Here is a 19,930-nt window from a genome sequence, read left to right as displayed (position 1 = left end):
CAAAGCCATGTCCACAGGTGACCCATCTGAAGGATGCCATCTGGCCAATGCTCAATTTTTCAAAGTTTATAAAGTAGAACACTTGGTAAATGATTTAAAAAAATGTAATTTAAAAAGTCATAAATTAAAATTAAAGTTAAAAGTTCAGCATATAAATCATCAGACATCCTGTCAGCTCTTTCCTGGCTGGTGCGCAGTGGCCATTTATCTTGGACAGTCTCACTAGATGGATCAGGCTGAAATTTAAATGGCAACAATACATGGCATCAAAATTAATGATAATATTATTTTATTCACTTTTAAATCATGCTAAGAGATAAAGTTGTATTTTATGTATCTTAATTTGTGAAGATTTCCATACCTCACTGTAATTCCAGTTAGATTTTTATTAAAATAAGCCACTGAAAAAATAAATAAATCTGAATGTCAATGTTTAAAATTCCAGAATGAGTTGTGTTGCCTTTATGCGAAACGGAGATGCACTCTTTAAAGCAGGAAACCTGGAGACAAACACAGCTGTTCCCCTGCTCTCTGTTCGGCAGGTACAGGGTTAAAAATCCTCCAGAAGAGCAAGTATTCCCTGGCAGCAGCTCATAAAGGCTTGAAATTCTGTTTTGGAAAAGATCGGACTTTATTCTCAGGCATTAAGAGAGTGCACAGCCGTACCTGCTCTCAGACCACACTGAGCACGTGCGGAGAGAGAGAGAGCGAGCAAGAGAGAGAGAGAGATGGAGCTCAGAACCATGCTTTTGTCCCTGCTACTGGTGCCCGGGGTTGTGTGCTATGCAGGTAAAACCCAGGACTGGAGCCCTCTGTACAAACACACACCTGCGAGCCGTAGTCAAGAGGATGCCTCACTCCGTTCCGGCATTTTCAAGGAGGCTAAGAAACCAAAGGTACTGCAGTTTCATTTGGGATTCTCTGGGTGACATTTTGACTCCATGCACCATATGCCAAGATCTCTGACGGGAACTATAGTTTCATTTCTCACAGAACAATCCAACAATTATTGTAAAGTATACAAATCCAACTTTACTGGGCATTACTGTAACTACAGAGATAGGTGTAGTGTAACTACAGAGCATACGCACACACAATCGCACACACACACACACACACACACACGCACGCACGCGCACGCACGCACGCATGCACGCACGCGTGCACACACACACTTTGTTATACAATTACTACACAAGATTTACATCAATGTTGAATGTCTGCCATTGGTTTAATGGAGGGAAGATTAATTGGCTGTTTAGCAGGAGTTCTGCCTGTGGAAACTTGGTGGGAACTGCACCGAAGGACCATAATGACTGGAGTGGGTGAAAAGCACACATATCCGCACTACCTGGGAAATAGTGACCCAGGTCTTTTAGCAACTATTCACCTGAATGTGATCTTCCGCATACAAGTATGTTGGGTTAACAGAGAAAGAAATGATTGCAAAACAAGAACTGTTTCACATAAAAAATGACCTGCCCTGTGTAATTAGTTTTTTTTACAGAGAGAAATATTTATACAATTCCAATAGCCATGTTACTTTAAAATGTCATTCATTCTAAATGGCCCAATTATATGAATTGAGATTTTATGTTTTTCCATGAAATATTGAGATAGTACTTTGCTGGTCCAATGGCTCCTTTGTTTAGCTATTACAATTCTTGCACCGGTATTCATGTCTCAGATTTAAATGCATGCTTCGTAAAATGATAGGAAAACCTCAAGAGTAAACTAATGCAGCAGAGATGATACTGCATGCTCTTTATGCTCAATCTTCTCTAAACTGCATGCTCTTTATGCTCAATCTTCTCTGAACTGCATCCTCTTTATGCTCAACCTTCTCTAAACTGCATGCTCTTTATGCTCAACCTTCTCTAAACTGCATGCTCTTTATGCTCGACCTTCTCTAAACCGCATCCACTTAATGCTCGACCTTCTCTAAACTGCATGCTCTTTATGCTCAACCTTCTCTAAACTGCATCCACTTTATGCTCGACCTTCTCTAAACTGCATCCTCTTTATGCGCAACCTTCTCTAAACCGCATCCTCTTTATGCTCAACCTTCTCTAAACTGCATGCTCTTTATGCTCAACCTTCTCTAAACTGCATGCTCTTTATGCTCGACCTTCTCTAAACCGCATCCACTTAATGCTCGACCTTCTCTAAACTGCATTCTCTTTATGCTCAACCTTCTCTAAACAGCATTCTCTTTATGCTTGACCTTCTCTAAACTGCATTCTCTTTATGCTCAACCTTCTCTAAACTGCATGCTCTTTATGCTCAACCTTCTCTAAACAGCATTCTCTTTATGCTCAACCTTCTCTAAAAGAGACGGTGTGAAACCTGAAGTAATAGACGAAACAGCATGTTAGTTTTGACCATAGTTCTGGTGAGGCAGGCTTAGGGTTAAAGAGTTAACACAGAGAGGAACCAAAGCCTGATGTGGTGTCAAGCACTGCCCTAAATACAGGAGAAGATTAAGTTTGCAATTAATTTGAGGAATTTACCAAACTAAAAATTTATTTCTGTGATTATGCATATGATTCTATAATTTTCTATGTTTTCTATGAATTTGCAGGTGATAATGATTGATCATTTTGAGAATAAATTATTAGTGTAGTGTGGAGTTTGAGGAGAGTAATCGATTGATGCAATGTGGATATTGAGAGTAATTGATGATGTAGTGTGGATTTTGAGAGTAATTTGGTGTAGTGTGGATTTTGAGAATAATTTGTTGGTGTAGTGTGGATATTGTGGGTAATTGTTGGTGTAGTGTGGATTTTGAGATTAATTTGTTGGTGTAGTGTGGATTTTGATGGTAATTTGTTGGTGTAGTGTGGATTTTGATGGTAATTTGTTGGTGTAGTGTGGCTATTGAGGGTAATTGTTGGGGTAGTGTGGATATTGAGAGTAATTTGTTGGTGTAGTGGGGTGTTGTGAGATCAGCATTAATGAATTCTGGCTTCATAACCTGGACAACAGAAGCCTCAGGGAAGGTATTTGGGCATAATTATGTCAGATGTCCAGTACCGTAGCAGATACCAGGTTATTCAGAATCATGTCTGATATCCAACACTTATCAAGAGGTTCCTATGAGAGAACATGGATCTCAGTATTTATTCCTGTGTTCACTTTGGTCATTTGCCTTATACTCTCAATGAATTTAAGTGGGTGTTCCTAATATCATGGAATTATGAAATGCATATGTCACCACAGACTTGAATCGTTGATCTGCTATCCAAGACGATTTCCCTCAAAAACATGACGTAGGCGGAAATCACCAGAGAGTAAAAGCTTCACTGATATTGGGCTGAACCCTGAATAGGAACAGAAGTGCGGAACAGCTTGCTAGGACACATTGAAAATGGAGTTCCTTTGGGGTTTCAAATCATGGTCTGACACAGTAATGGAGGCTACTAGACAGCAGAAGTCTAGATGGGTCTAATGCAGTGGTTCTCATCCCTGATCCTGGGGGGCTGTAATGTCTGTGGTTTGCATTTTCACATTAAAAATAGTAACTGCAAAAATCTACTTAAAATCAAACCTGAGAAAATCGGAGAGATGAGTTAACCATTAATTGAGGTACTTTAATTGACTAATTAAATGCTGTTAAATGCTAAATAAATAATAATAATAATATATAATAATAAATAATATAATAATAAGAGCATACGTTGTATAAATAACTGTATGAGTCTCAGACTGACAGCATGCAGTATATTATGGTCAGCTTGTGTAATTTGCAGACTCGGGCCATCAGCATCCTAGACTCAGACCAAGGCCCTGCCCACCTGCAGGCAGACGAACCTGAAAGCACCCCAGCAGCTGTTAACAAGGACGATGCAGGTGAGACTGACCCGCACTCACACCTGTGGCACGCCTCGCACAGACAGCACTGTGACATGCCTTGCACAGATAGCACTGTGACACGCCTTGCACAGACCGCACTGTGACACGCCTTGCACAGACACGCCTTGCACAGACAGCACTGTGGCACGCCTTGCACAGACACGCCTTGCACAGACCGCACTGTGGCACGCCTTGCACAGACACGCCTTGCACAGACACGCCTTGCACAGACCGCACTGTGACACGCCTTGCACAGACACGCCTTGCACAGACAGCACTGTGACACGCCTTGCACAGACCGCACTGTGACACGCCTTGCACAGACAGCACTGTGACACGCCTTGCACAGACAGCACTGTGGCACGCCTTGCACAGACAGCACTGTGACACGCCTTGCACAGACGGCACTGTGGCACGCCTTGCACAGGCAGCACTGTGTCTTTTGTCTTGTTTCCTCAGTTTCCCTTTGTCTGAACAAATATGCAATAATAAAGGAAATTAGGTACTTTTTCATGGCACTGTACGGCAACCACAATAAAATGACAAAGGTGATAAATATTGTCCAGATACTGGTAAAATATTTAGACACTCACTCTCCCACGACAGTTATCTGGCTTGCAAAGTTACAAATTCCTAAAAAGCCCAACAAAGTACCCGCATGGCAAACCATTTCTTGCACAGTCCAAGCAGCAGAATTAATACAATGGACGGGTTTTCCAGGAAGACAAAATAAGTTCAATCTTTGAAATTAAAAATTTGAGTGTTCACTAATATTTTGATTTAATATGCTGATGCATTTGATTTGAACAGTTACTGATGTGTGTTGTTTTCCTGCTCATTGACATATTTAATCTGACCGACCCGTGTCCCTGTGTCCCCGCAACCCCGTATCCCCATGTCCCCGTATCCCTGTAACCCTGTGTCCCTGTATCCCTGTGTCCCTGCGTCCCTGTATCCCCATGTCTCTGTATCCCCATGTCCCCGTAATCCCATGTCCTCGTATCCCTGTGTCCCCGTGTCCCTGTATCCCCATGTCTCTGTATTCCTGTGTCCCTGTATGTGTCCCCGTGTCTCTGTATCCCCATGTCTCTGTATTCCTGTATCCCCGTGTCCCTGTATTCCTGTATCCATGTGTCCCTGTATCCCCGTGTCCCCATGTCCCCGTATCCCTGTATCCCCATGTCTCTGTATTCCTGTGTCCCTGTATCCCCATGTCCCTGTATCCCCATGTCCCCGTATCCCCGTGTCCCTGTATCCCCATGTCTCTGTATTCCTGTATTCCTGTGTCCCCGTATCCCTGTGTCCCTGTATCCCCATGTCCCCGTATCCCTGTGTCCCTGTATCCCCGTGTCCCTGTGTGCCCATATCCCTGTGTCCCTGTATCCCCGTGTCCCCGTATCCCTGTATCCCCGTGTCCCTGTGTGCCCATGTCCCCGTATCCCTGTATCCCTGTGTCCCTGTATCCCTATGTCCCCGTATCCCTGTGTCCCTGTATCCCCGTGTCCCTGTGTGCCCGTATCCCTGTGTCCCCGTATCCCCGTGTCCCTGTATCCCCGTGTCCCTGTATCCCCATGTCCCCATGTCCCTGTATCCCTGTATCCCCATGTCCCTGTGTCCCTGTATCACCATGTCCCCGTATCCCTGTGTCCCTGTATCCCCGTGTCCCTGTGTCCTTGGTGTGTAACACCGTCTCAGAGCTGCCCACATGCCTGATGTGCGTGTGCCTGACGGGGTCGGTCTACTGTGAGGAGGTTCTGCCAGACATGACGGCTGTGCCCCCTTTGCCCAAGGAAACTGCCTACCTCTATGCCCGCTACAACAAGATCACCAAGATCACCAACAAAGACTTTGCTGACATCAGTGAGCTGCATTCTGAGTGCTTTTACAGGCGCTGTTCAGATCACATGACGCAGGTCGGCCCCTGAGGCCAGGCACGGCAATACTGCCAAACAATAATTCTGTTTTATAACACTATTCATCTCATTCACTGTTCCCAATCTACTGGTCTTCTGTCATTTCCTGTGTTGCTTCAGAAATTGAATATTACAATTTTTCTAATGAACATTGCTCATTTTAATGACTACTCAAAAGGGGTAATTTACCCTATCAAAGCAGATAACCCAGGCTGCAGTAGCATGCTGCAGAAACCCTCTCTCTCTCACTGCAGCAACACTGAAGAGGATTGATCTGACAGGAAACCTCATCTCAGAGATTGAGGACGGAGCATTCTCCAAGCTCCTCCTGCTGGAAGAGCTGACACTGGCAGAAAACAGGCTGGTTAAGCTGCCCATGCTGCCCTCCACGCTCACCACCTTCAATGCCAACAACAACCAGCTCAAAACCAAGGGGGTGAAGGCCAACGCTTTCAAGGTGCCCCCTGCAGGACCCACACAGAATAACATCTCCAGCATGAAGCACTAATGAGTCAGTGGCCTAGAACCAGTGAACTATCACTCAATCACATTGTGATACATAGCACATTTTACACAGAATTACTGCGTAAAACAGCAGTATGGTGCATTGTATAGAGCAGAAGTGTGACACAGATACTGTTAATGTGTTGGTACTTAGTTGTAAAGTTGTGAGAATCACCTTGTGAAAAGGCAGACTTTTTCCAAATGGATTGGAGCTGTAACTGTGGGAGATGCAGATGTGCTGACCCCTTGTCCCTCTGTGCAGAAGCTTACCAAGCTGGCCTACCTGTACCTGGCCGACAACGAGCTGGAGGCCGTACCACACCTTCCCGAGAGTCTTCGTGTGGTACATCTGCAGGTAAACCCCTAAACACCCTTCCCTGCCATCAGACACCCCTATGCACCCCTAAACACCCCCTCCTGCCTCTAATTACCCCTCCCTACCCCTAAATACCCCTCTAAAGTGAGAGAGAGAAAGGGGGGTTGGGGGGTTATACACTGATGTTTAGGGATGAGGAGTGGTGCCTATTCCTCTCCATTACAGACAGAACCCCATCACAGCCCTGTCCATCTGTTTCTTTCCATCACACAGAACAATAACATCACGTCCATAAATGACATGACCTTCTGCAAAGGGAACACTACACGCTACCTGCGCACCAACATGAATGTGATCCGACTGGACGGGAACCCCGTGGGTCTCGGGATGTACCCCAACAGCTTCATCTGCCTGCGGTCACTGCCTATTGGACGGTACTACTAAGCCAGTGCTGTGTACATTAGGAGGGCTAACAGCTAAGGCCACCTGCCAGCACCATGTCCTGCTGTGATATTCGCAAACAGAAAAGGTCAAAGTATTTTCAGCAGAGGTTACTTCTGGTCAGAACTGACATTTTTATTTCTGGCTGTTGGGACTTACATTTTGTAAGCATACACTTCATACGCTCTATAAGCATACACTTCATACATTCTGTAAGCATACACTTCATACACTCTGTCCACTTCATACGTCATGTAAGCATACACTACATATGCTCTGTAAGCATACAATTAATATTCCCTGTAAGCACTCACTTCATACACTCTAAGCATACACTTCATACACACTGTGAGCACACACTTCATATACTGTGAGCACACACTTCATATACTCTGTGAGCACACACTTCATACACTCTGTGAGCATACACTTCGTACACACTGTAGATACCAGGGGGCATCTGGTTCAACTGCAAAGTCTAAAACTGCAGTTTGAGTTTCTTTTAGCATTTTACACAATTGAATGAGCCTCAGAGTCTAAAACTGTGGTATCATTACAGTCATATCACCACCAAGTCATGATGTCAGATTCATATCTTTGTGCCGATGGTGGAAACAGAGTTCAGGGTAGAGACAGTATTAGAAAGAGAAATCATGTCCCAAACGCTACCGCCCTGAACACACAGAGTTTAACTCTGAATTTCCCACAATTCTGTGAATTACCTTAATTTCAACTGTTTTTAATGTTAAAAGCAAATGTAACAAGTAATAATGTGCAAAAATTCAGTCTATGTTCTGTGCAGTAATCAATAAAGTACAGCAATGTTGACCTTACCTATGAGATAGTTTACATTTGAAATGGATAGAGTAGTATAATCAATACTATATCCTTTCCATATGAGTATGTACCATAAGTCACAAAATGACTTCAAATAATAACAGCAATATTTCTTAGAATTTTTACTTTTCTGAACCAATGAACAGAGACTGTACTTGTGTAATTCATCTTTTAATAAAAATGACAACATTGTTGTTGTTATTGTTAAATAGGTCAGTCTAATTAGCCAGTAGCACTGATCCCTGATCCCACATGTAGACTAGTTAAGCTAGCAGCTCTGCCCAATACTGGATATCGAACTCTAGTACTACACTCAAAAAATGTAGGCTGTTGGAGTGTCTTCAGTGTGTTTATTATATATGTTTATTATTATTATTATTATACATATGTTTGTTCTGTGTGTCCTCAGCTTATCCTCAGTGTGTGTTCTGTCTGTCCTAAGGATGTGCTCAGCATGTGTCCTGTGTGAGTTTAGCCGGTGCTTGGTGAGTGTCCTGTGTGTCTTCTTCGTTGTCAGCTGAGAAAAAAATAAAACAAATTTTTAACTTTTTTAAATTAAAAAAAAAAAAAATTTTCATGTTAAAAAATACTTAGTGTTAAATCTAAGCAAAAGTAAGTAACAATAGGATGGTATCTCTGGCACTGCGCTGGACTGGTTCTTTTCCGGTAAATCAAACTGTGCCAATCTGACACTTTAAATCAACAACTTCAGTGGTCTCATGTGGTGTACCTCAAGGCTCAATTCTTGGACCAGTATTGTTCTCCTTATATATCCTACCACTAGGCCATATTATCCATCATAATATCTCTCATTGCAGTGCAGAGGATACATAGCTGTACCTCTCTGTAAAGAAAAATGATTTTAAGAAGTTAGCTACTTTACTTGACTTTACTTAGCAGCAGTTTAAAAGCTGGATGTCACAGAACTATTTTACAACTAAATACTGACAAGACAGAAGTCCTTATTATTGGCCCTAAAATCACTTCCAAAAATGATATCCATTCAATCGTATGGATATAATCCTCTCTTTTATGCTGCTTCAATTGTTTCCTTGTGTAGTAATCTTATACCACATTCTTTTATCTTTTCAAGAAAGCACTTTGTGCTCTTTGCTTGAAAGGTGCTGTATAAATAAAATGAATTGCCATTTTCTAAAAAACATCAACAGTAAAATAAAGGTCAACAAAAATGGCAGTTCAAAGGAGCTATAGTACAAATGAACAGTGTTCAAATAAAACAAATAATAAAACAAATAGGTTCTTTATTTTTCCTGCACAATCTTAAAATCTTGAATTACCAATAAGGAGAAAAATGTCAACTGTCATCATGAAGTGGAACCTCAGGCTTTCAGTCTGTTTCAATGAGCGCCTGAAAAACTGCGCATTTCAAATTCAGACCCTCTCTGGCAAAGGCTGCTCTTAAGCAGAGCACAAAAACCACCCTTTAAGACTATCATACACATTCATCAGAATTTAACCCTGAGACCTAAACAGGCAAAATCTGCTTTTACAATCTGACCTGCTCGGGGAGTTTTACCTTTGAAAAAGAGGCATTCCCCTTGCAGGAAATGGCTTAAATCGCACAGTTTATTTGAATCTGTGATGAATGTAAAAGCATGTATTCTCAGATGAGCATGAGGAGACAGGATTGTGCGAGAGAATGTGCAGCTTCCCCCTCCATGCACCAGGATAAACGCTCTCAGACACTCTATAAAAACCAGATGTGTCCCGGGGCAGTCACACAGCAGAAACCCATCTCCCCAGAACACTCCCAACATCTGAAAAGGTTCCAGCATTTACAGCTCATTCTTGTAACCAATTCATGAAAGAAATCTTTCTTCACCAATAAGTTAGCTAGTGATCATTTTCGCATTAAAACTTACACATAAGAGCTAAACCAATTTATTCTTGTATCCAATTTTGTAATGCCCGAATGTCAGATGCAGGTATCGTTGAACAAATTATACTATAATATAAAGGGATAGTTAACTTCGGGTTCTTGATATTATGTCAGTTTTGTGCTTGGCTCGGGATTTGTATTTACCCTTTCCCTGGCTCCAGGATTTTGGCCCTAAACAACATTGGGGAATGAACCGATTGTGGACCTGGCGGATGTCAGAACAGATTGCCGGGTCAGACATAAATAACAATGCAGTTCAATTAAAATCTCCCAAAAAATGCGTTCAACTTCAATCTTGCGGCCCAGGGATGGTTGTGGCCCTAAAGGACTGCGTAGAGTGTTTGCGCCAGCAGCTGGCTCCGCCCTGTTCTGTTTTTGGTTTTCTTACTCATTTATTTTTCTAAAACAGGGCTTTAAAAGTAAAAATCTGGAATAAAACAGGGCTTTAAAAGTAAATGTCTGGAACAAAACGGGGCTTTAAAAGAAAAAATCTGGAATAAAACAGGGCTTTAAAAGTAAATGTCTGGAACAAAACGGGGCTTTAAAAGTAAATGTCTGTCTCCCGCAGTCTCTCTCTCAGCAGGAGGAACCCGGCGTCCCGCTGGATCACACAAGACTCTCCACTCTAATGGCTACTGTGAGCTCTTCCTGTGCTGTATACTCCAAACATTACAGCATCGTACAGCTATGAATTATGAAGGGGTACTTGCTTTCATATAATGAGAAGGTTTTATAATGAAAAAGTGATTTGAGATGTTAAGGTATATAATAAATGTACAAGCCTCCCTATGTACATGTACATACTTCCCTGTACAAATACACACACACACACACACACACACGCACACACCCCTGCACACACACACAAACACACACACATCCCTGTAAACAGCATCCCTACTGTAATGATTGTGGCTCCACAGATCAGCACAATTTACTGACAAATGGAAAACAGATGAATCAAGCTATGCTGCCAGCACAACATTAAAGCAATTCTAATCGTGTTTATAATGCACTTCAAGTGATTGGATATTTAAAAATAGCATACACATAAGATATAATATTCTATACGCTGATACTCACTCAGACTTTTCCATGAAGTCTTTGCTGGGGCCTTTTTTGTTGTTGTTGCAGTTTTATGAACAGCTTTCTATAAGAGTCTTTTGTAATTGGTCAACTTACTATAAGAGTCTTTTGTGATTGGTCAGCTTTCTATAAGAGTCTTTTGTGATTGGTAAGCTTTCTATGAAAATGTTTTGCAATTGGTCAACTTTATATAACAGTATTTTGTGATTGGTCGTATTGCAATAAGGGATGTAGAGGAAACAGCCATCATAACCACCTCTCAACCAGGGACATACCTGACCACTGAGCACAGTCACACACCTGACCACTGAGCACACTCACACACCTGACCACTGAGCACAGTCACAAACCTGAACACTGAACAGTCACACACCTGAACACTGTTCACAGTCAGACACCTGGCCACTGAGCACAGGCAGACACCTGACCACTGAGCACAGTCACAAACCTGAACACTGAACAGTCACACACCTGAACACTGTTCACAGTCACACACCTGGCCACTGAGCACAGGCAGACACCTGACCACTGAGCACAGTCAGACACCTGAACACTGAGAACAGTCACAAACCTGAACACTGAACAGTCACACACCTGACCACTGAGCACAGTCACACAGCTGAACACTGAACAGTCACACACCTGAACACTGAGCACAGTCATACACCTGATTACTTAGAAGTCACACACCTGAACACTGAGCACAGTCAGACACCTGACCACTGAGCACAGTCACACATCTGAACACTGAACAGTCACACACCTGAACACTGGGCAGTCACACACGTAAACACTGAACACAGTCAGATACCTAAACACTGAGCACAGTCACACACCTGACCACTGATCACAGTCAGACACCTGAACACTGAGCAGTCACATATGACAGTTATCAGATTGGCCTATTTAATATAACACTGCATAGGTTCCAGTAGTTTAGCTCATCCAAGTATCCATATAAATATAGATTTGTACAGAATGTGCATATAGAGCTCAAACTGTCATAAAGCACCTCCCATTCACTCCATCTCTCAGCCCAAGGTCTGCTACAGCACAAAGCAAAATGATGAATGTGCATTTTTTCTTCTTCGAATCAAAGAAAAAACAGACAGCAGCATGTCAAGATTCTCTGCACCCAGTTCCTGTTCTTCAGGCTTAAACCATTAGAAATAAAACCTTGAGGCATCTTCTCAATTTGACAGACTTATACTGCCCCCTGGAGTTTTCACCACTGCTCTCACTGCACAGGGAAAAAAGATAAATTTTGCTTTGAATTTTGTGGAGAAGGCTCCCTCAATCATGGTCAGGTTTTTAAAAAACTACAAATAGGTCCAGTTCCATCAAGTTTACACAGTCTTCTTCAAGTAGGAGCCTGAGGCCACGCACTACGTTCTGCACTCAGCTTGTGTCAGTTAAAGTTACAACAGGGTTTAATCATTAGAATATTATTATTTAAAATGTGATGCTCCTCATATTCCCTCTCGGAACACGAGGCTGTCAACTGCTCCACTGTGAAATATGTAAGGTCTGCATACTTCGTTACAAACACAGTGTTACAGGCACACTGCTTTAGAGACACTGCATTAGAGTCACTGTGTTAGACACACTGAGGTACAGACAAGGCGTTAGAGAAACTGCATTAGAGTCACTGTGTTAGACACACTGCGGTACAGACACAGCGTTAGAGAAACTGCATTAGAGTCACTGTGTTAGACACACTGTGGTACAGACACAGCGTTAGAGACACTGCATTAGAGTCACTGTGTTAGACACACTGAGGTACAGACACAGCGTTAGAGAAACTGCATTAGAGTCACTGTGTTAGACACACTGCGGTACAGACACAGCGTTAGAGACACTGCATTAGAGTCACTGTGTTAGACACACTGAGGTACAGACACAGCGTTAGAGAAACTGCATTAGAGACACTGTGTTAGAGACACACTGTTAGAGACGCACTGCATTACAGACAAGTACAATGGCTAGTACAATAGAAGTACTAGTCATTACTCTTTGAAAAGTAGGTTTTTAAAAATTCTATGTCAGTGTTCTAGAAATCCACTGCTTTCATTTACCAGTAGTGATTGTGACATCAGCATTAGAATGTGAGGAACATTCCAATCACATACGTGTGCTCTCACACCTTAAAGGGTTAAAGTGAAAGATACTAATTAGTGATGAGGGCAACGTACCGCGGGTTGTAACTGCTTCCATTCGATGAGGGTTAAATGTGATGTTGGGAATGCAGTATGCTGTGTTTGATTTAGAGGTGCCCTGCGATTGTGGACCAGAGTATGTTGGTGATGGGGACTTCTGCAATGGAAACTTAGCCAGTGTTGAGGCCACCAACACTAACTTTTATTTGTTTTATTTATTTTACCTATTTTATTTATTTCATTATGTTTGTCTACTGTCTGTGTTTGTTTTTTAAAATTGTGTCAAGATGGATGACTCTACTGTAAACCAAATCTATCTACGGGTACAAATAAAGTAACCTGAACCTGGACCTAACTTCTCTGTTTCCTACACTGTGAGTACATCTCTCTCAAATACACACCTGTGCCAGTTCTTTACGTTCCACTCCATAAGCGCATCCTTCAAAAGTTTCTCTAATTCTGTAAAGAAACAAAACACGCTAGTGTGGGATTGCTCCAGAGAGCATCCTAGCTGATTAGTATTGCATTTGAATGGCTGTTTATCTGTGTGATTATTGCTCAGCTTAAATGGCTGTTTCTCCTGCTGATTTTTTTTTTTAAACACTTTATTTATTGAGACAAGACATTAACATAAGGTATTATCTCAAGGTACAAATATGTACAGAAAAATAAAGAATACCGGAAAGAAACAAAAAACATCTCCTGCTGATTTGTGCTGAATTAACATTACACTACATTTATTTGGCAGACGCTTTTAGTCCAAAACGACTTACAATAAGTGCACATAATTTAAAAGCCCTTTTTTCTCATTATGATGAGGAGTTTGAATGGCTGTTTCTCCAGACACTGCTGCAGTTGGCAAGCTCTTCCAAGGAGGGGGAGGGACGGATGGACTTCCTGTCCACCCCTCCCTCAGGACTCCGGCTTTAACACAAAGCAGGTCACCCTATCCCTTCTGCTCAAACACAAACCATTCAGCATCCACAAACATCCACTCTGCATGACCAGAGCATAAAGTAATGATGTCTCAATGCTTTCCAACTTTGACTTGGAGAGCCACAGAGCACCACATTTCCACCAATAACAGCCTTCGTTTCTATGGTAACCTGGAGAACGGCACTGTTGTTCAATCCCGACTGGGATACAACCTATCAGTGTCCATATCCACTGCCAGCGCCATCTCCGGCAGTGTGAGTCCTACCTGTACACACACAACCTGATAAATACAGGATTAAATAACAATAACACAATCTGTCAGTGCAAAGCAATCCTAACATAAATTAGAAACTGAATTTGCAGGCTCTCCTAAATATAGATTTTCAGTTGAGAATCCTTAGATTTTTTCTGTGATTCTTTTCGTATCTGTCATATTTGGTCGGTATTTCAATATTCCGAAGCCATATGCTAATTTGCCCACACAGTACACCTTCTGTACTGTGATCCATTCTCTGTAAAAAAACAGCACATAATCTTGAACCATAATGCAGTTTTTTTAATGGACAGAGAAGAAATCACAGTGCAATGCTGCCCTCTGCTGGAGGATATTTTATACATTAAGAAATTATTCAGAATGCACTTCAGTTCACTTTAGTGAAGAAGTGCAGCTAAGCTATGCAGCATGAGCTGTGGTGTGCAAAACTGTAGAGGCTTCTCTCCTACACAGGTCTCATAGTCATCTAAACTGGTGAACAGCCAGCGAATCATAGCCTGGGACATCCCTGCAACCAATGGAATTATCCATGTGATTGAGGGGCCTTTGAAAGCCCCACCCCCTGCTGTAAGTACTGAAGAAACTATTTTCCCACATTACATTACATTACATTACATTACAGGCATTTGGCAGACGCTCTTATCCAGAGCGACGTACAACAAAGTGTATAACCATAACCAGGAACAAGTATGATGAAACCCCTAGAGAGAAGTACCGGTCCAAGTACAGGGAACAACCGCATAGTTCAACTTGGACCCTGATGGTTAAACTGATTAACACTAACAACATGCTACTTCTGCCTCCACACACCTCTACCTGTCAATCTGACATTTCATGCCACCCCACTGCTAAACGGGTGAATTCCGTTGAATTCCATCACCACACACCATCACACCCCACAAACACACCCCACACACCGCACAAACACACCCCACAAATACATCCCACAAACACACCACACACACCCCACAAACACACCACACAAACCATCGCCTCATGGGCCACACCCAAAGATTAATTCTGTTCCTTTCCTCTGCTTCTCTCCTTCCTATCCCGTTTCCTAGTGACGTGTTCAAAGGTCCCAGGTGAAGAAAAGTTTTTATAGAATTTGAGCAGATGTTGGGCTGTGTGGGCACTGGGGACTCCCACAGTGTAGTGTTGGCATGGAAACAGCAGGTTTGGGTTTGAGGGCCTTCTCACAGGCTGGTGGTCCCTGATGTGGGCACAGACAGGGCCTACTGCCCCCCTCCCCCCCCCCCCGGCACCAGGGTCACAGGCCCCATGCTCACTGTGTGCCTGCTGATTGGAGCTGGCACTGGGCTGGCCTACTACTTCTCAAGTGCAAGAAGGACCCCTATCAGTTCCACTTCTTCAGAGTAAGAAAACTCTGCACAGCTTGTGAGGTTATGAGCCATTGAGAATAGGACACTGAGCACAGGAGTGAAATTATTGCCTGTATGTATGTCTGATGCTCCACAGTGCTGAAATGAAACAAATGTTTTTTTGCATCACACTTGAAAATGATGCAATAGTGAGTTTCTTGAGTCAAAACAGTTGATTTGTAGTGAAATATGTGAATATGTTGTGATTTACAGTAATGCATAATTTAGACATTTTGGATAGATTTGAAGATGCTGGGTACACTGCTTAGTTTTTGCTTCATACATCTATAGTAGTTCTACATACACACCCTTAGATTTTATGAATTTGTGGTCAAGAAGTTTTTGATCCAGCACATGTATAGTTTAACCTGCTGTATATGCAATCGCTCAGTATTTCATTGCAAACTAAAAAAGTGCAAATTCATTTTTGATTTTTTGTCTAGACAATTGCATTTGTGGCACTTTATTTCTTCCAAAATTATGACTAAACTAATCTGCATTACTATTGTAAATTGTACAAATGTCTTTCTTCATTTAAGCCATTTTTCAAATCTCTGTGGTGTTCACATCTGGAGTTATAAAGCTTTAAATAGGGTACCCCCTAAATGGGCAAGGATCGGCAAGATTTTGCATGTGCTCTAAGGGGTTAATTAAGCGATATGCATTTGAATTACATTTAGTTTGGCTTTTGTGAATGGGATTTGTTCATTTAAGTTTCTTTAATTCATTTGAACAATAAAAATTTTTTTAAAGGATTTTTCACACGGCACACCTGACCTCGCCTGACGACACACTGGTTGGGAAACGCTGTGCTACGCTAGCAGCCCCACAGAGATGCACTGTGCACCAGTGTGATACGCTAACGACCCTGCAGTGCACTATGCTAACAGCCCTGCAGTGATGCACTGTGCACCAGTGTGATACGCTAACGACCCTGCAGTGCACTATGCTAACAGCCCCACAGTGATGCACTATGCACTAGAGTGCTACGCTAATGGCCCTGCAGTGATGCACTGTGCACCAGTGTGCAACGCTAACGACCCTGCAGTGCGCTATGCTAACAGCACTGCAGTGATGCACTGTGCACCAGCATGCTACACTAACAGCCCTGCAGTGATGCACTGTGCACCAGTGTGCTACACTAACAGCCCTGCAGTGTGCTACACTAACAGCCCTGCAGTGTGCTATGCTAACAGCCCTGCAGTGATGCACTGTGCACCAGTGTGCTACGCTAATGGCCCTGCAGTACGCTATGCTAACAGCCCTGCAGTGATGCACTGTGCACCAGTGTGCTACACTAACAGCCCTGCAGTGTGCTATGCTAACAGCCCTGCAGTGATGCACTGTGCACCAGTGTACTACGCTAATGGGCCTGCAGTGCGCTAAGCTAACGACCTTGCAGTGCACTATGCTAACAGCCCCACAGTGATGCACTATGCACCAGTGTGCTACACTAATGGCCCTGCAGTGCGCTATGCTAACAGCCCCACAGTGATGCACTATGCACCAGTGCTACGCTAACGACCCTGCAGTGCACTATGCTAACAGCCCTGCAGTGATGCACTGTGCACCAGTGTGCTACGCTAATGGCCCTGCAGTGCGCTAAGCTAACAGCCCTGCAGTGATGCACTGTGCACCAGTGTGCTACACTAATGGCCCTGCAGTGCGCTATGCTAACAGCCCCACAGTGATGCACTATGCACCAGAGTGCTACACTAATGACCCAGCAGTGTGCTATGCTAACAGCCCTGCGGTGATGCACTGTGCACCAGTGCGCTAAGCAAACAGCCCAGCATTGTTAAAATTTAAATGTGGAGAAATGTTATGGAGTTCGAAAGTTCTAAAAAAAAAAATGTACATTTATAAAAGTGTCCACAGATATTCATTTTCCAGATCAATTTAAGCTTGTAGTTTTTTCCTGAATATTTGTGGATAAAGCAACTCTTACAGGTTTAATTTTAGAAAAGGTCATTTCAAAAAGGTACTTTCTTTTTCAGAATGGTCCAGAGGTGGAGTCGCATTCTTGACTGGAATTACATTGACACGTAACTTTTCTTTGTTGGGAATATCACTACACCAACAGTGCACTGAATATGTAATCAATTACTAGCCTTTCAAAATGCAGAGAGGCTATGACAGCTTGCCATCAGATCAGTCAGTCAATCAATCAATCAATCAATCAATCAATCAATCAATCAATCAAACAAACAGTCAATCAGATCAGTCATGTTCTGACCTTTGGCTCAGTGCACGTTTCACCCTCAGGCACTTCCTGAAACCCAGTAGTCTTTTTTTTGCCTTTCATGTCTCGCTGTGATGCATTCCAAACAATAAAGTTACTGGCGGGATTTATACTGTGATTTTGAGCTAAACAGAAGTGTTATTCAATACACAAGAAGCACCAGGAAAATATCTATTTTCACAGTAAAGGTTTCAATCATTACACTTGAAATCTTCCTCTTTTATGCTCTTACATTTCACCAGAACATTGCATGTGACACGCCTCATATATATGTGTGTGTGTGTGTGTGTGTGGTCATAAAATATTTCAGATGTAAGGAAGACACAGACATTTCAGGGTCCGTCACTGTCATGCTGTGTTATAATGGTCATCTGAACAGGAGCAGGAATTCTGCTCAATGACCACAAGGAACAAAGAGTAAGGAATAATTATTCACAGTAACAGTCCACTACACACGTTATTCCACGTTTACGGCCACTTGGCTCCCGTCTCCCCGGGAACAATCAGTCCATCATCGACCTTCTGTTGGTACTCCCTCTCAGATCGCTTTCTCCGGTATACATCATCTGCGGAATAAAATAAACAGTGTGAAATAATGTGCTACTTCACTACTGTAAGGTACGATATGCATATCTCAATGAGCGTGCCCTTTTTGAACACCCACCAGTAGGTGGTCTTTTTATTATACTCATTTCTTGACAATGCTCATGATTAGCGATACAATGGACGCATTATGAATTTAACAACTTTCTGGAAATTTTCTTAAGTAGTCCAACTGCTTTAAAAGAAGTAGTTTTTTTAGCCAACTTAACCAGAACTTGTTGGCCAAAAACAGAACACACCCGAAAACGTTAATGACGAATCAGGTCAGAGCAATCTAAATAGTTTGTAATGGCGTATAACCAGGCCAAAATATCACGCCGTGTACCAAAGATGTTAGCTAATTAACTCGCTATAGTTATCTGAAATCACACTGATCAAAAATAGACAGCCAGCAAAATAATGCTAGTTTAACAGAGCAACATAGATGGATAGCAATTGCTAACCTCAACACACACTTACAGAATGTCTCTTTTCCGATTCTCACGTTAATCATGATCCACTCCATCACTCCTCCGAGGCAGAAGAAGAACGGCAGAAACCGGTACGTACCGAAGCGACGCTTGCCGGGTACTAGACTTAGTATGTATTTAATGTTTCGATTCTTCCGCAGAAGCATGTTTGCTTTTCACAAGCCGGGAAAACCACATGGAAAAGAAACGTTAACCTAACTGTCAGTGCAGGGAGATTTGACAGGGAGGTTTTCAAGAGATTCCTTCACATTCGCTGTGTTAAGGTTTAGAGGATCTTCTGGTGTATTCACTAGTGTATTCGTGACCTCTACTCACACACTGTCCTCAGAATCAGCACTCACGGCGCCATTAGTCTGAACTCCGGAAAAATGGTTTGCGAAATATTCATTGGTCCTCTGTCAGAAACTGGTTACGTCACCGCGGAAATGCGGAGTTCAGAGGAGGAGGAGTCTGGACCATCGAGATATACCAGGGGCCCACGGATTGCCATTCTGTAGATGGGCCATACAGTTATTTTCAGTGTATTGAATCAGTCGAATCAGTTCACTAAAAAGATTCATTCAAAAGATTAGTTCACCGAATCAATTGCGTGACTGGGGGGTGGGGCAAGCAAGTGTACTGTTGTGTCGTTGGCGAACGATTCGGGCGTAGTACGTTCAGTGAACAAATCACTGAACTGATTCGTTCACTGAGTCTGCGAACTATAGTCAGTCAGTGAACGACCAGGAGGCTCCTCTGTGAACACATGGCACAGAGCTATGTGCAGCTAAAAATCTGGGCTTCGTTGACAACTGGGACAGCTTCTGGAGACCTGGATTCAATGATTTCGTTGTTTCCCATGAATTGGATTTCATGATGTGAACAGACTTGGCTTAAACAGAATGGACAGTAAAATGATTGAAGCTTGCCCTTCAAATAGCTGATTAATAACAGGCCTAGACAAAGTGGTAGAGGATTGGCTGTGATCAGGTCAGTCTGGGTGATTTCCCACCTTTTGAATTAATAACTTTATTAAGAC

General features: G+C 42.7%; 2 protein-coding genes across 2 annotated transcripts; one reads left to right on the top strand and one right to left on the bottom strand.

Annotated features, from left to right (window-relative positions):
* The first annotated feature begins 585 nt into the window (after nucleotides 1-585).
* On the top strand, nucleotides 586-8,007 carry ognb (osteoglycin, paralog b). The gene is made up of 6 exons (XM_035383383.1): nucleotides 586-896; nucleotides 3,750-3,849; nucleotides 5,548-5,712; nucleotides 6,020-6,222; nucleotides 6,532-6,624; nucleotides 6,859-8,007. Exons 1-6 carry the CDS (start codon nucleotides 729-731, stop codon nucleotides 7,027-7,029), a joined length of 900 nt encoding a protein of 299 aa, XP_035239274.1. The 5' UTR covers nucleotides 586-728; the 3' UTR covers nucleotides 7,030-8,007.
* Nucleotides 8,008-17,996: 9,989 nt separating this feature from the next.
* On the bottom strand, nucleotides 17,997-19,304 carry LOC118208577 (small integral membrane protein 4). Its single transcript, XM_035383396.1, has 2 exons — nucleotides 18,902-19,304; nucleotides 17,997-18,405 (listed from the first exon to the last, which is right to left on the bottom strand). The coding sequence occupies exons 1-2, from the start codon at nucleotides 19,056-19,058 to the stop codon at nucleotides 18,308-18,310; spliced, it is 255 nt and encodes an 84-aa protein (XP_035239287.1). The 5' UTR covers nucleotides 19,059-19,304; the 3' UTR covers nucleotides 17,997-18,307.
* Nucleotides 19,305-19,930: the final 626 nt, after the last annotated feature.

Source organism: Anguilla anguilla, chromosome 11 (assembly GCF_013347855.1).
Source record: "Anguilla anguilla isolate fAngAng1 chromosome 11, fAngAng1.pri, whole genome shotgun sequence".
In the NCBI taxonomy this organism is placed as follows: domain Eukaryota; kingdom Metazoa; phylum Chordata; class Actinopteri; order Anguilliformes; family Anguillidae; genus Anguilla; species Anguilla anguilla.
The sequence above is the reverse complement of the archived record's forward strand: the minus strand, read 5'-3'. Positions and strand labels throughout refer to the sequence as shown.

Excerpts from the sequence above, each read along its gene's own strand:
- ognb (XM_035383383.1), top strand. The coding sequence starts at position 729 with ATGGAGCTCAGAACCATGCTTTTGTCCCTGCTACTGGTGCCCGGGGTT. Across the intron at positions 5,713-6,019 it reads CAAAGACTTTGCTGACATCA|CAACACTGAAGAGGATTGAT; the intron begins GTGAGCTGCATT and ends CTCTCACTGCAG. Across the intron at positions 6,223-6,531 it reads TGAAGGCCAACGCTTTCAAG|AAGCTTACCAAGCTGGCCTA; the intron begins GTGCCCCCTGCA and ends CCCTCTGTGCAG.
- LOC118208577 (XM_035383396.1), bottom strand. The coding sequence starts at position 19,058 with ATGCTTCTGCGGAAGAATCGAAACATTAAATACATACTAAGTCTAGTA. Across the intron at positions 18,406-18,901 it reads AATCGGAAAAGAGACATTCT|ATGATGTATACCGGAGAAAG; the intron begins GTAAGTGTGTGT and ends TTTATTCCGCAG.